Genomic DNA, 15,743 nt, shown 5'->3' on the forward strand with positions numbered 1-15,743 from the left:
TCTGCTGTCGCCATCTGGTGGTCACCATATACAAAGCCAAATCCTGCCCTGTAGAATAAAGGTGAACGCTCTCAGTAGCGGTTGTGACCTGCAGCTGCTGTTGTGACCTGCAGCCGCTGTTGTGACCTGCAGGATGGGACGTGTTACCGGTTCATCCTGAGGCTCCGGGATAAGAATCTAGAGGAGAAACTCAGGCGCGGGTTCAGAGTCTCGTCGTCCTCATCCGGCTTCAGATCTTTCAGCGAGTTGTCGAACTTTTCTGCACAGAGGACACAGGAATAGATTAATAAGTCAGGAGGACGGACCCCCGTGCACTGCAGACAATCACTGGGGTCTACAAAAGCCCCTACATGGTTTCAGAGGTCACCTTCAGCCAGAGGATCGGTCAACGTGTCAAAGTGCATCCGCAGAAACCTCTCCTGTTCCGGGGTCTCGGGCCGGAGGTTCTCCTCGGGATCGTTATCCTCCAGCTCGGCTTCAGAGCAGTGCTCCGACATCAGCGAATCTTCATCTGCAGAGGATATACAAGATTCGAGACATTATTAGGGCGTGGGGGAGGTCCTGGTATAGGGCATAGCCCCTCTAATGACCCTCTACACATACAAACAATGGGAGACCATGCTTATAAAGGGGCTCTTTGAATATTTCTACCAAAATGTGACCAATAGGAAGAGACAAATCGCAATGACTGATCTGCAACCATCACAATCCACCTTAGCAGTTTGTTCATTGCCCAAATCCCTTCCTGGAGCTGAAGTGATCCGATCGGGGGACGACCTGCACTTAGATCAACCCAATCAACCCCCCGGCAGATCAACCAGGCGCAGCGCCATACCTCCACTAGTGGCCATGTTTGGTATTGCAGCAGTCACTAAGAACGGGACTGGGCGCAGTACCAGGCACAGCCACAAGGGGGTTTATCAAAATGGATAGAAACGTATCTCCGCGCATCGTGTTTAAAGTGTGATAACTGAAGAAATCGTGTAAGATGGGAGACGAGACGAGGGGACGCCATTGCCAGTAATGATGGCAGCTACCTGGGTCGCAGCCGGATAACAGCCCGTCCATGAGAGCCTCATTGCCCTTGTCGAAAGTCCGTTCTTCAATAGAAAAATAACTGAAAAATCAAAAAACATACCGTATTAAAGTCTACCTGCCGTATACAGGACTGAAGAATATCACTTACTGGGGATTAGATGACCTCTACCCTGAAATTGTCACCAGTTTCCCCCCTATCACAGTATTTTACAGTTGTCTCTGAGCTGGTGGGTAGAGACAAGCTGCTATGATGTCTCCCATACACAGCACACACAGAGACATGGGGGATTCCTGCTCTCCTATGTAGCACATGTTCAGAAACAGCAGCAGCATGGAGGACATTACACCACAACAATACTGAGCAGTGTGGCTGGCAATCCAGCTCTGGGGTGAAAAAACACTTACTAGAAAGCAGCAGCATGGAAGACATTATACCACATCAATACTGAGCAGTGTGGCTGGCAATCCAGCTCTGGGGTGAAATGAACCACTTACTAGAAAGCAGCAGCATGGAGGACATTACACCACAACAATAGTAAGCAGTGTAGCTGTGAATCCAGCTCTGGGGTGAAAAAACACTTACTAGAAAGCAGCAGCATGGAAGACATTATACCACATCAATACTGAGCAGTGTGGCTGGCAATCCAGCTCTGGGGTGAAATGAACCACTTACTAGAAAGCAGCAGCATGGAGGACATTACTCCACAACTACAACCCCTGGTAAAAATCCTGGCCTCCCCTGGCTCGGAGGATGTTTATTCAGTTGTTGACTTTAGTTTGGTGTCGTCTGATCTGCTTTTTATAAACAAAAGTAATTTCAAATGGCAACTTTCAGGCTTTAAGAGACACTAAAAAAACCCCAAAAAACCATGAAAACATAATGTGCAGCCAGTAACGGTTACTTTTCAAGACCAAACAGGGGGAAAAATGATGGAATAACTCAATTATGAGGAAAAAATTATGGAGTCGCCCTGTAAATTTTCATTCCCAAAACTAACACCTGCATCAAATAAGATCTGCTAGTTAGTCTGCATCTAAAAAGGAGTGATCACACCTCGGAGAGCTGTTGCACCAAGTGTACTGATAGGAATCATGGCCCAACACGAGAGATGTCAATTGAAACAAAGGAGAGGATTATCAAACTCTTAAAAAAGAGAATTTTGTTACTTACCGTAAATTCTTTTTCTTATAGTTCCGTATTGGGAGACCCAGACATTGGGTGTTTAGCTTCTGCCTCCGGAGGACACACAAAGTACTACACTTAAAAGTGTAGCTCCTCCCTCTGAGCATATACACCCCCTGGTAGCCAGTCCCAGCCAGTTTAGTGCAAAAGCTGAAGGAGAATAGCCACCCACAAGTAGAACCGAGTAAGAACTGGAACAACCGGAGACTCTGTCCACGACAACAGCCGGTGATAACACGCGGAACAAGAAACTGCCAACAGGCAACAGGGAGGGTGCTGGGTCTCCCAATATGGAACTATAAGAAAAAGAATTTACGGTAAGTAACAAAATTCTCTCTCTTTATCGTTCCTATGGGAGACCCAGACCATGGGACGTTCCAAAGCTGTCCCTGGGTGGGAATAAACAGAAAAACTGAGAAGTAGGCGGAGCCTAACTTCACAAGTGGGCGACAGCCGCCTGAAGGATGCGTCTGCCCAAGCTCGCATCTGCCGAAGCATGAGCATGCACTTGGTAGTGCTTCGAAAAGGTATGCAGGCTAGTCCAAGTGGCAGCCTGACAGACTTGTTGAGCCATAGCCTGATGCCTAAAAGCCCAAGAGGCACCGACATCTCTGGTCGAGTGTGCTTTGATCCCCGGCGGGGGAGGCACCTGAGTACTCTGGTAGGCATCCAAAATGGTCGATCTAATCCAACGGGCCAAGGTCGGCTTAGAAGCAGAGAGACCCTTGCGCCGCCCTGTGGTTAGCACAAAAAGAGAGGTGCACCGCCTAAGCGCAGCGGTGCGAGACACATAAATCCGGAGACCACGCACCAGATCTAGAGTATGCAGCGCTTTCTCAAAGCGATGAACAGGGGCCGGACAGAAGGAAGGCAAGGAAATATCCTGGTTAAGGTGGAAGGGAGAGACCACCTTAGGAAGAAAGTCCGGGGTCGGACGGAAAACTACCTTGTCTTGGTGAAAAACCAAAAAAAGGTGACTCCAAGGAGAGCGCAGCCAAATCAGAGACTCTCCTGAGAGAAGTTATGGCAACTAGAAAGGCCACCTTTTGAGAAAGACGATACAAAGAAACCTCCCTAAGGGGCTCGAAAGGGGGTTTCTGCAATACCGTGAGGACCAAGTTAAGGTCCCAGGGATCCAAGGGCCGCCAGTAAGGCGGAATGATGTGAGACGCACCTTGCATGAAGGTGCGGACCTGAGCCAGCCGAGCGAGACGCCGCTGGAACAGCACTGATAGAGCTGAGACTTGTCCCTTGAGAGAGTTGAGGGACAGTCCTAGCTGCAGACCGGACTGTAAAAAAGACAAAAGGGTCGGCAACGAGAATGGCCAAGGAGAATGGCCGGAAGAGCGACACCAGGACAGGAAAATTTTCCAAGTCCTGTGATAGATCTTGACGGAGGAAGACTTACGGGCCCGAGTCATAGTGGAGATGACTTCAGGAGGAATACCAGAAGCCGTCAAAATCCAGGACTCAAGAGCCACGCCGTCAATTTGAGTGCCGCAGAATTCGGGCGGAAAAACGGACCTTGCGAGAGCAGGTCTGGACGATCCGGAAGATGCCACGGCATCTCCACGGACAGTTGGAGCAGGTCCGGATACCAAGCTCGCCTGGGCCAGTCCGGTGCAATGAGGATGACTCGACGGCCCTCCATTCTGATCTTGCGCAGGACTCTGGGCAAGAGAGCTAGAGGGGGAAACACGTAGGACAGACGAAACTGGGACCAGTCTTGAATCAGAGCGTCCGCAGCGAAGGCCTGAGGATCGTGGGAGCGAGCCACGTAAACCGGAACCTTGTTGTTGTGACGGGATGCCATTAGGTCCACGTCCGGAGTGCCCCACTTGCGGCAGATTGACTGAAACACTGCCGGGTGCAGGGACCACTCGCCACCGTCCACGGATTGACGGCTGAGATAATCTGCCTCCCAGTTTTCTACGCCAGGGATGTGGACTGCGGATATGGTGGACTTGGAGTCCTCCGCCCATTGAAGAATGCGTTGGACCTCCAACATTGCCAGGCGGCTGCATGTCCCGCCTTGGTGATTGATGTAGGCAACCGCTGTCGCGTTGTCTGACTGGACTCGAATGTGCCTGCCCGCCAACAGGTGGTGAAAGGCTAGGAGAGCCAGGAGCACGGCTCTGATTTCCAGCACATTGACTGAAAGGGCTGACTCGGACGGAGTCCAAGTGCCCTGTGCTCTGTGGTGGAGATGTACCGCTCCCCAGCCGGATAGGCTGGCATCCGTGGTGAGAATCACCCAGGACGGAGTCAGGAAGGAGCGCCCTTGGGACAGGGAGAGGGGTCGAAGCCACCACTGAAGAGAGCTCCTGGTCCGTGGCGACAGAGCCACTAACCTGTGTAAGGAGGAAGGCCGCTTGTCCCAACAGCAGAGAATGTCCAGCTGCAGAGGACGCAGATGGAACTGGTCAAAAGGGAACCGCCTCCATGGAGGCCACCATTTGACCCAGCACCTGCATCAGGCGCCTGAGGGAATAACGGTGGGGCCTCAGGAGAGAGCGCACCGCTAGCCGGAGAGACTGCTGTTTGATTAAGGGCAACTTCACAAGTGCCGGCAAAGTCTCGAACTGCATCCCTAGGTACGTGAGACTCTGGGTCGGAGTCAGAGTGGATTTGGGAAGATTGACAATCCACCCGAATTGGGCTAGGGTGGCGAGAGTGAGCGAAACACTCCGCTGACAGTCTGCGCTGGATGTACCCTTGACCAGAAGGTCGTCCAGATAAGGAAGCACTGCTAACCCCTGGAGGTGCAGGACCGCAATCACTGCCGCCATGACCTTGGTGAATACCCGAGGGGCCGTGGCTAACCCGAAGGGGAGAGCCACGAATGGAAATGATACTCTCCTATCGCAAAACGTAACCAACGCTGATGTGACACTGCGATTGGCACATGTAGATAGGCATCTCTGATGTCGATGGACGCCAGGAACTCCCCTTGGGTCATAGAGGCAATGACTGATCGCAGAGACTCCATGCGAAAATGCCGCACCCGGACATGCTTGTTGAGAAGCTTGAGATCCAGGATGGGCCGGAAGGTACCGTCCTTTTTTGGAACTAGGAAGAGATTTGAGTAAAAACCTCTGAACCGTTCCTGAGCGGGAACTGGGACAATCACTCCGTTTGCCTGCAATGACGCCATGGCCTGCGAGAAGGTGGCGGCCTTGGAGCAGGGGGGAGTTGAGAGAAAAAAATCTGTTTGGAGGGCTGGAAGAGAATTCTATCCTGTAGCCGTGAGATATGATGTCTCTCACCCACTGATCGGAGACTTGCTTTAACCAAGCGTCGCCAAAGTGGGAGAGCCTGCCACCGACTAGGGACGTGGCTGGAGCGGGCCGAGAGTCATGAGGAAGCTGCCTTAGTGGCAGAACCTCCTGCGGTCTTCTGCGGACGCGCTTTTGGGCACCAGTTGGATTTCTGATCCTTGGCTGAGTTAGCGGACGAGGCGGAGGGCTTAGAGGATGACCAGTTGGAGGAACGAAAGGAACGAAACCTCGATTGATTCCTACCCTGGGCGGGTTTCCTGGTCTTTGTTTGTGGCATGGAAGTATTCTTCCCGCCAGTAGCTTCTTTAATGATTTCATCCAGCTGTTCGCCAAACAGCCGTGAACCAGCAAAAGGGAGCCCAGCAAGAAACTTCTTGGAAGAAGCATCTGCCTTCCACTCTCGAAGCCACAAAATCCTGCGGATAACAAGAGAATTAGCTGAAGCCACCGCAGTGCGGTGAGAAGCCTCCAGCATGGCAGACATGGAATAAGATGAAAAGGCTGAAGCCTGAGCAGTTAAGGTAACCATCTCAGGCATAGATTCCTTGGTGAGGGAATGCATCTCCTCTAGAGAAGCAGAGATGGCTTTGAGAGCCCACACTTCTGCAAAAGTCGGGGAAAACGCGGCCCCCGCAGCTTCATACACAGATTTGGCCAGAAGGTCAATCTGACGGTCAGTGGAATCCTTAAGTGAGGTGCCGTCAGCCACCGACAACGGTCCGGGCTGATAGCCTAGACACCGGAGGGTCTACCTTTGGGGAGTGAGACCACTCCTTGACCACCTCAGGTGGAAATGGAAACCGGTCATCAGAACCACGCTTTGGAAAGCGTTTGTCAGGACAGGCCCTGGGTTTGGTCACAGCGGTCTGAAAACTGGAGTGGTTAAAGAACACACTCTTCACTCTCTTAGGCGAGGTAAACTGATGTTTTTCTGCCAAAGAGAGTTGCTCCTCTGACACTGGCGGATTGAGATCCAGCACAGAATTAATAGAAGCAATCAAATCACTAAGATCTGAGTCACCCTCAGAGAAATCGATGGGATACATAGGCTCCGAGCCCCCAGTGAGGGCATCCTCCTCATCTTGAGAGTCAGCTCTTGAGACAGAGCCGTGAGATGGGGAGGGGGAGGAAACCCTGCGCCTTCTCTTAGAAGAACGGGGTCTGGGATCAGATGATGAATCCTCCGTGAGCTCTGATGGACGGAGGTCAGAGGATAGGAGTCCTCTGTCAAGAGTATTAGAGGTACCCTGTGAGGGGGGCTGATGCATATTCATCAAAGTCCTGGACAAAAGTCCCATGGACTCAGCAAATGACTGGGATATGGACCTAGAAAAGGACTCTACCCAGGCCGGGGGTTCAATCACAGGTGCAGCAGCAGCCTGAGAGACCACTGGGCCTTGCTCCTTGTGTGAGACATGCTGCTGGTATACAGAGGTCCACAACCAGAGACCGGCTGTGGCTTACCAGACCGCTGAGCGCGGTGTTGTGTGCCCTCCAGATCCCGAAGCCCGGTCCCCCAGAGCGCAGCACCTCAGCAGAGATGCAGAATGCAGGATGTCCCAGAGCAGAGTGAACTCTGCCTGAGAAATGACTAGGGGGCGTTCCTATAAAAGAGCGGGAACTGGAGGGCTATAGAGACCTGCAGGGAAGGAGGGACGCCCCAGCAGTGGGGAGTGTCCCTCCCCCTGTGTAGAACGGCCGCCGGGAGGAGCCGAACCTGTCCCTCTGCATGAGTGACATGCGAGGGCAGGAAAATGAAACTAGGCCTCCGGCGAAGCTGGGGCCTAAATTTAAGCGGCGAGGCCGACAAGCAGGCACCATCGGCGCGGTTCTCAGGCAAAAGCTAGAGAATCCGCCGGAAAAGTTAAAACAATCACATACAGCATACTCTCCCCTTACAATAAAGAACCGGGACCCCCAACATAAACGTGTCAGGTACTTAGCTGCTGAGACGCAGGGCCAGGTCCCTGGGGATGAGTGCTCCGGTCCAACAGAATCCTCAAGGGGCTGTGGATGGAGACCGGACTCCTGCCAGGCATGGAGACCGTGCTGGCTCCCACTTCAAGCCAGAGCCCAGAAGGGATGGTGAAGGAGCGCGGCATGTAAGGCTGCAGCCTTGTAAATCAACCTTAAACAACACCGCTGACACAGTGGGGTGAGAAGGGCATGCCGGGAGTCCAGACATGGACCCGCTTTTCTTCAAACTCTTTCCAAAAGTCAAACAAATCAGATGAGAATGCATGTGTGGATGTATGCCTCCTGAACACAAAGCAATAAACTGGCTAGGACTGGCTACCAGGGGGTGTATAAGCTCAGAGGGAGGAGCTACACTTAAGTGTAGTACTTTGTGTGTCCTCCGGAGGCAGAAGCTAAACACCCATGCTATGGGTCTCCCAAAGGAACGATAAAGAAAAGAGGGTAAATCATCACGCAACTGTTGCAAAAGATGTTGGTTGTTCACAGTCAGCTGTGTGTAAAATCTGGACCAAATACAAACAACATGGGAAGGTTAAAGGTAAACATACTGGTAGACCAAGGAAGACATCAAAGAGCCAAGACAGGAAACTTAAAGCAATCCGTCTCCAAAACAGAAAATGCACAACAAAACAAATAAGGAACGAATGGGAGGAAACTGGAGTCAATGTCTGTGACCGAACTGTAAGAAACCGCCTAAAGGAAATGAGATTTACATACAGAAAAGCAAAACAATATAAAGATGACTGCCTGAAGAGAACATGTACATTTCTACAGTCATTACCTGATTTGCAGCCCCATATCATCAAAGGCACTGGGGAGATTGCGGTCATTACATCTTCAATAAATGCCCAAGTTTACATTGAAATTTTGGACACTTTTCTTATCCCATCAATTGAAAGGATGTTTGGGGATGATAAAATCATTTATGAAGATGATAATGCATCCTGCCATGGAGCAAAAACTGTGAAAACATTCCTTGAAAGAAGACACATAGGGTCAATGTCATGGCCTGCAAATAGTCCGGGTCTCAATCCAATTGAAAATCTTTGGTGGAAGTTGAAGAAAATGGTCCATGACAAGGCTCCAACCTGCAAAAGCTGATCTGCAACAGCAATCAGAGAAAGTTGGAGCCAGATTGATGAAGATACTGTCGCTCATTAAGTCCCTGCCTCAGAGACTGCAAGCTGTTATAAAAGCCAGAGATGATGCTACAAATACTAGTGATGTATTGGAGGGTTCTTTAGTTTGTTTTTCATGATCCCATAATTGTTTCCTCATAATTGAGTGATTCCATCATTTTCCCCCCTGTTTGGTTGAAAAGTAACAGTTACTGGCTGCATATTATGTTTTCATGATTTTTTTTAGTGTTTCTTAAAGCCAGAAAGATGTCAACAACTGAATGAACCTCCTCAGAGCCAGGGGAGGCCAGAATGATTGCCAGGGGCTGTATACTGAGCAGTGTTGCTGGGAATCAGGCTCTTTGGTGAAATAAACCACTTTCTAGAAAGCAGCAGCAGCATGGAGGACGTTCTGCAGCAATACTGAGCAGGGTAGATGTGATTCCAGCTCTGGGGCCAAAAATAAAAATGCTTAATACGTTGAGAGCAGCGCTTCCTGGGTGTGTCTCTGCCCTCTCCCCCCTACATAGACTTCAATATGGAGCTGTAATCTGATCCCTCAGTGAGCTGTCAATAAGAAAGATTAAATGTTTGGGAGAAAGGGAGGAGAAGTGGCTGATAAGTGGAGAAAAAAAAAGTCAATGTCCCCGATATGTCACATTTCTTAGAGTTGCTGATTCTATTGATGCAAGTAAGGTGAGGTGAAAAGTCACCGTCCCCAAAATAATTACCAATAAATAGATTGTAGAGGACGTGACTCCGGAGAGCGGGGGCTGAATAGTGCTACACATAGAGGTACAGTATGGGGATATGGGGAGAGCAGTCACTGGTGGAGGGGAGAGGGGGGGTACAATCTTCATACCAGAGGGGCACAGTGTGGACTGCAGGGCAGGGATTGTCCCTTCCGTTACCTTTCCTCCTGCAGGGACGCGTGCAGAGATGATGGGTAGTAGATGCCGTTGGACTCTGAGGACTGGGACTGATAGTCGGTCTCGTCTAACGCTGAGGCCGCCTCGGTGATGAACGTCCTATTGTCCAGGAGGTTAGTTCCATCCTCGGACTGAAGAGAGGGGGAAAGTTCTGAGAGTCAAAGTTGCACCAGAGAATTCAGTGGTGGCAACCTGATGGGGTCCAGACTCACCACCCGGATGCCTCTTCTTTTACCCTCTTAGGTTGGAGGTTAATATACGAGGAGGTGGGAACTGGAAGGGCGGGAGTCTGGCTGCCATCGCATTCACAAGTAGCTACGGAGCCACCACTGTGTGCAGGGACCGAAAGAGCGGCCTCCGCTGTCTGGTCCATAGAAGTGAATACAGCGGTGGTCCGGCCCACACACTACCAATTTATAGAAGGGACTGCAGTGGTGGTTCGGCCCACACCCTACAGATCTATATAAGGGAGTACAGAGGTTGACTGGGACACACACTACCAATTTATAGAGGGGACTGCAGTGGTGGTTCGGCTCACACACTACAGATCTATAGAAGGGAGTACAGCGGTGGTCGGGCACACACACTACCAATTTATAGAAGGGACTGCAGCAGTGGTCCGGCCCACACACTACCGATCTATAGAAGGACCGCCGCTGCACTCACAGCACACAGAGCATCTTCAGGTCACATCACTCACCTCCAGCATGTCCTGCAGACTTTTCGGCTCCACGCCTTCCATGTCTGCGGTGACGTCCAGGAAGGAGTGCGCCCCTGGCTCGTGATCTGGGGTACAGCAGTAGCTCTTATCACCGCCGTTCAAGAAGTTTCTGATCAGGATGGCGGTGCTGTCACTTTGGGCCCATCGTCCCTGAGGCCGGTACTCATTTTGGGAGAGGACGACCAGGGGCTCATTCCTGTCCTTATCCTAAAAACAACAGAGAACAGGTGAAGACGACATTTACCCCCAGTCTAGTACAGAAGAGGGGCGTCAACCCTGCATGGAAAGAAGGGAATTTTGTTTACTTACCGTAAATTCCTTTTCTTCTAGCTCCAATTGGGAGACCCAGACAATTGGGTGTATAGCTACTGTCTCCGGAGGCCACACAAAGCACTACACTTAGAAGTGTAAAGCCCCTCCCCTTCTGCCTATACACCCCCCGTGGGATCACGGGCTCCTCAGTTTTAGTGCAAAAGCAAGAAGGAGGAAAGCCAATAACTGGTTTAAAAACAAATTCAATCCGATGAAACATCGGAGAACTGAAACCATTCAACATGAACAACATGTGTACCCGAAAAAACAAAAATCCCTAAGAAAACAGGGCGGGTGCTGGGTCTCCCAATTGGAGCTAGAAGAAAAGGAATTTACGGTAAGTAAACAAAATTCCCTTCTTTGTCGCTCCTAATTGGGAGACCCAGACAATTGGGACGTCCAAAAGCAGTCCCTGGGTGGGTAAATAATACCTCGTGATAGGGCCGAAAAAACAGCCCTTTCCTACAGGTGGGCAACCGCCGCCTGAAGGACTTGTCTACCTAGGCTGGCGTCCGCCGAAGCGTAGGTATGCACCTGATAATGCTTGGTAAAAGTGTGCAGACTCGACCAGGTAGCTGCCTGGCACACCTGCCGAGCCGTAGCCTGGTGCCGTAATGCCCAGGACGCACCCACGGCTCTGGTAGAATGGGCCTTCAGCCCTGAGGGAACCGGAATCCCAGCAAAACGGTAGGCTTCAAGAATTGGTTCCTTGATCCACCGAGCCAGGGTGGATTTGGAAGCTTGCGACCCTTTACGCTGACCAGCGACAAGGATAAAGAGTGCATCCGAGCGGCGCAGAGGCGCCGTGCGGGAAATGTAGATTCTGAGTGCTCTCACCAGATCCAACAAATGCAAATCCTTTTCACATTGGTGAACTGGATGAGGACACAAAGAAGGTAAGACGATATCCTGATTGAGATGAAAGGGGGATACCACCTTAGGGAGAAACTCCGGAATCGGGCGCAGAACCACCTTGTCCTGGTGAAACACCAGAAAGGGAGATTTGCATGACAGCGCTGCTAGCTCGGACACTCTCCGAAGAGACGTGACCGCTACTAGAAAGGCCACTTTCTGTGAAAGGCGAGAAAGGGAAACATCCCTCATAGGCTCGAAAGGCGGCTTCTGGAGAGCAATTAAAACCCTGTTCAGATCCCAGGGCTCTAACGGCCACTTGTAAGGAGGGACGATATGACAAACCCCTTGCAGGAACGTGCGTACCTGAGGAAGTCGTGCTAGGCGTTTCTGAAAAAATACAGATAGCGCTGAGACTTGTCCTTTAAGGGAGCCGAGCGACAAACCTTTATCCAAACCGGATTGTAGGAAAGAAAGAAGAGTAGGCAATGCAAATGGCCAGGGAGAAACTCCCTGAGCAGAGCACCAAGATAAGAATATCTTCCACGTCCTGTGGTAGACCTTGGCGGAGGACGGTTTTCTAGCCTGTCTCATGGTGGCAATGACCTCTTGAGATAATCCTGAAGACGCTAGGATCCAGGACTCAATGGCCACACAGTCAGGTTCAGGGCCGCAGAATTCTGATGGAAAAACGGCCCTTGGGACAACAAGTCTGGTCGGTCTGGTAGTGCCCACGGTTGGCCTACCGTGAGGTGCCACAGATCCGGGTACCACGACCTCCTCGGCCAGTCTGGAGCGACGAGGATGGCGCGGCGGCAGTCGGACCTGATCTTGCGCAGCACTCTGGGCAACAGTGCCAGAGGTGGAAACACATAAGGTAGCCGGAACAGCGACCAATCTTGAACTAAGGCGTCCGCCGCCAGAGCTCGGTGATCGTGAGACCGTGCCATGAAAGCCGGGACCACCATTCCCCTGCGTCCATACCCTGGCGACTGAGGAAGTCTGCTTCCCAGTTTTCCACGCCTGGGATGTGAACTGCGGATATGGTGGATGCCATGTCTTCCACCCACGTCAGAATCCGCCGGACTTCCTGGAAGGCTTGCCGACTGCGTGTTCCTCCTTGGTGGTTGATGTATGCCACCGTTGTGGAGTTGTCCGACTGAATTCGGATCTGCTTGCCTTCCAGCCACTGCTGGAAGGCTTGTAGGGCAAGATACACTGCTCTGATTTCCAGAACATTGATCTGAAGGGTGGACTCTTGCTGAGTCCACGTACCTTGAGCCCTGTGGTGGAGAAAAACTGCTCCCCACCCTGAAAGACTCGCGTCTGTCGTAACCACCGCCCAGGATGGGGGTAGAAAGGACTTTCCTTTTGACAATGAAGTGGGAAGAAGCCACCACCGAAGAGATTCCTTGGCCGCCTGAGAAAGGGAGACGGTCCTGTTGAGGGACGTCGACTTCCCGTCCCATTGGCGGAGAATGTCCCATTGTAGTGGACGCAGATGAAACTGCGCGAAAGGGACTGCCTCCATTGTTGCTACCATCTTCCCTAGGAAGTGCATGAGGCGTCTTAAGGGGTGTGAACGGCCTTGAAGGAGAGATTGCACCCCTGTCTGTAGTGAACGCTGTTTGTCCAGCGGAAGCTTCACTATCGCTGGGAGAGTATGAAACTCCATGCCAAGATATGTTAGCGATTGGGTCGGAGTCAGATTTGAATTTGAAAAGTTGATGATCCACCCGAAACTCTGGAGAGTCTCCAGCGCAACGTTCAGGCTGTGTTGGCATGCCTCTTGAGAGGGTGCCTTGACCAGTAGATCGTCCAAATACGGGATCACAGAGTGACCTTGAGAGTGCAGGACTGCTACTACTGCTGCCATGACCTTGGTGAAGACCCGTGGGGCTGTCGCCAGCCCGAAAGGCAGAGCTACGAACTGAAGGTGTTCGTCTCCTATAACGAAGCGTAGAAAACGCTGATGCTCTGGAGCAATCGGCACGTGGAGATAAGCATCCTTGATGTCTATTGATGCTAGGAAATCTCCTTGAGACATTGAGGCGATGACGGAGCGGAGGGATTCCATCCGGAACCGCCTGGTTTTCACGTGCTTGTTAAGCAGTTTTAGATCCAGAACTGGACGGGAAGGCCCGTCCTTTTTTGGCACCACAAACAAATTGGAGTAAAAACCGTGACCTTGCTCCTGAAGAGGAACAGGGGTCACCACTCCTTCTGCCTTTAGAGTGCACACCGCTCGCAGAAGAGCATCGGCTCGGTCGGAAGGTGGAGAAGTTCTGAAGAATCGAGTTGGAGGACGAGAACTGAACTCTATTCTGTACCCGTGAGACAGAATGTCTCTCACCCAACGGTCTTTGACCTGTGGCAGCCAAATGTCGCCAAAGCGGGAGAGCCTGCCACCGACCGAGGATGCGGAGAGAGGAGGCCGAAAGTCATGAGGAAGCCGCCTTGGTAGCGGGTCTTCCGGCTGTCTTTTTTGGGCGTGACTGAGCCCGCCAAGAATCTGAGCTCCTCTGATCCTTTTGAGTCCTTTTGGACGAGGAGAATCGGGACCTGCCCGAGCCTCGAAAGGACCGAAACCCCGACTGTCCCCTCCTCTGTTGGGGTTTGTTTTGTCTGGGCTGAGGTAAGGATGAATCCTTACCCTTGGACTGTTTAATGATTTCATCCAAACGCTCACCAAACAGTCGGTCACCAGAAAGAAGGGAATTTTGTTTACTTACCGTAAATTCCTTTTCTTCTAGCTCTAATTGGGAGACCCAGACAATTGGGTGTATAGCTACTGCCTCCGGAGGCCCCACAAAGTATTACACTTAAAAGTGTAAGGCCCCTCCCCTTCTGGCTATACACCCCCCGTGGGATCACGGGCTCATCAGTTTTAGTGCAAAAGCAAGAAGGAGGAAAGCCAATAACAGGTTTAAAGACAAATTCAATCCGAAGAAACATCGGAGAACTGAAACCATTCAACATGAACAACATGTGTACCCGAAAAAACCAAAAATCCCTAAGAAAACAGGGCGGGTGCTGGGTCTCCCAATTAGAGCTAGAAGAAAAGGAATTTACGGTAAGTAAACAAAATTCCCTTCTTTGTCGCTCTATTGGGAGACCCAGACAATTGGGATGTCCAAAAGCAATCCCTGGGTGGGTAAAATAATACCTCGTAATAGAGCCGTAAAACGGCCCCTTCCTACAGGTGGGCAACCGCCGCCTGAAGGACTCATCTGCCTATGCTGGCATCCACCGAAGCATAGGTATGCACCTGATAATGCTTGGTAAAAGTGTGCAGACTCGACCAGGTAGCGGCCTGGCACACCTGCTGAGCCGTAGCCTGGTGCCGTAATGCCCAGGACGCACCCACGGCTCTGGTAGAATGGGCCTTCAGCCCTGAGGGAACCGGAAGCCTAGCAGAACGGTAGGTTTCAAGAATTGGTTCCTTGATCCACCGAGGCAGTGTGGATTTGGAAGCTTGCGATCCTTTACGCTGACCAGCGACAAGGACAAAGAGTGCATCCGAGCGGCGCAAGGGCGCCGTGCGGGAAATGTAGATCCTGAGTGCTCTGACCAGATCCAACAAATGCAAACCTTTTTCAAATTGATGAACTGGATGAGGACACAAGGAAGGCAAGGTGATATCCTCATGGAGATGAAAGGGGGATACCACCTTAGGGAGAAACTCCGGAATCGGACGCAGAACCACCTTGTCCTGGTGAAAAACCAGGAAGGGAGATTTGCATGACAGTGCCGCTAGCTCGGACACTCTCCGAAGAGACGTGACCGCCACTAGAAAGGCCACTTTCTGTGAAAGACGAGAAAGGGAAACATCCTTCATAGGCTCGAAAGGCGGCTTCTGGAGAGCAATTAGAACCCTGTTCAGATCCCAGGGCTCTAACGGTCGCTTGTAAGGAGGGACGATATGACAAACTCCTTGCAGGAACGTGCGTACCTGAGGAAGTCGTGCTAGGCGTTTCTGAAAAAATACAGATAGCGCTGAGACTTGTCCTTTAAGGGAGCTGAGCGACAAACCTTTTTCCAACCCGGATTGCAGGAAGGAAAGAAAAGTAGGCAATGCAAAAGGCCAGGAAGAAACTCCCTGAGCAGAGCACCAAGATAAGAATATCTTCCACGTCCTGTGGTAGATCTTGGCGGAGGATGGTTTCTAGCCTGTCTCATGGTGGCAATAACTTTTCGAGATAATCCTGAAGACGCTAGGATCCAGGACTCAATGGCCACACAGTCAGGTTCAGGACCGCAGAATTCAGATGGAAAAACGGCCCTTGAGACAGCAAGTCTGGTCGGTCTGGTAGTGCCCACGGTTGGCCTACCGTG

At 51.4% G+C, this 15,743-nt stretch overlaps 1 protein-coding gene across 1 annotated transcript in view; it reads right to left on the minus strand.

Moving 5' to 3' along the window:
* LOC142250953 (WD repeat-containing protein 62-like) overlaps window positions 1-15,743 on the minus strand; it is a 108,176-nt gene that overhangs the window by 26,788 nt on the left and 65,645 nt on the right. Inside the window, exons 22-27 of the mRNA XM_075323297.1 lie at window positions 10,224-10,451; window positions 9,506-9,654; window positions 1,038-1,117; window positions 368-511; window positions 148-259; window positions 1-48 (exon numbers count right to left, since the gene is read on the minus strand). The exon at window positions 1-48 is cut by the window's left edge and continues 49 nt beyond it. Coding sequence (XP_075179412.1) covers window positions 1-48; window positions 148-259; window positions 368-511; window positions 1,038-1,117; window positions 9,506-9,654; window positions 10,224-10,451 — 761 coding nt within the window. The remainder of the gene's footprint in view (window positions 49-147; window positions 260-367; window positions 512-1,037; window positions 1,118-9,505; window positions 9,655-10,223; window positions 10,452-15,743) is intronic.

The sequence above is a fragment of the Anomaloglossus baeobatrachus genome, chromosome 9 (genome assembly GCF_048569485.1).
Source record: "Anomaloglossus baeobatrachus isolate aAnoBae1 chromosome 9, aAnoBae1.hap1, whole genome shotgun sequence".
Taxonomy (NCBI): Eukaryota; Metazoa; Chordata; class Amphibia; order Anura; family Aromobatidae; genus Anomaloglossus; species Anomaloglossus baeobatrachus.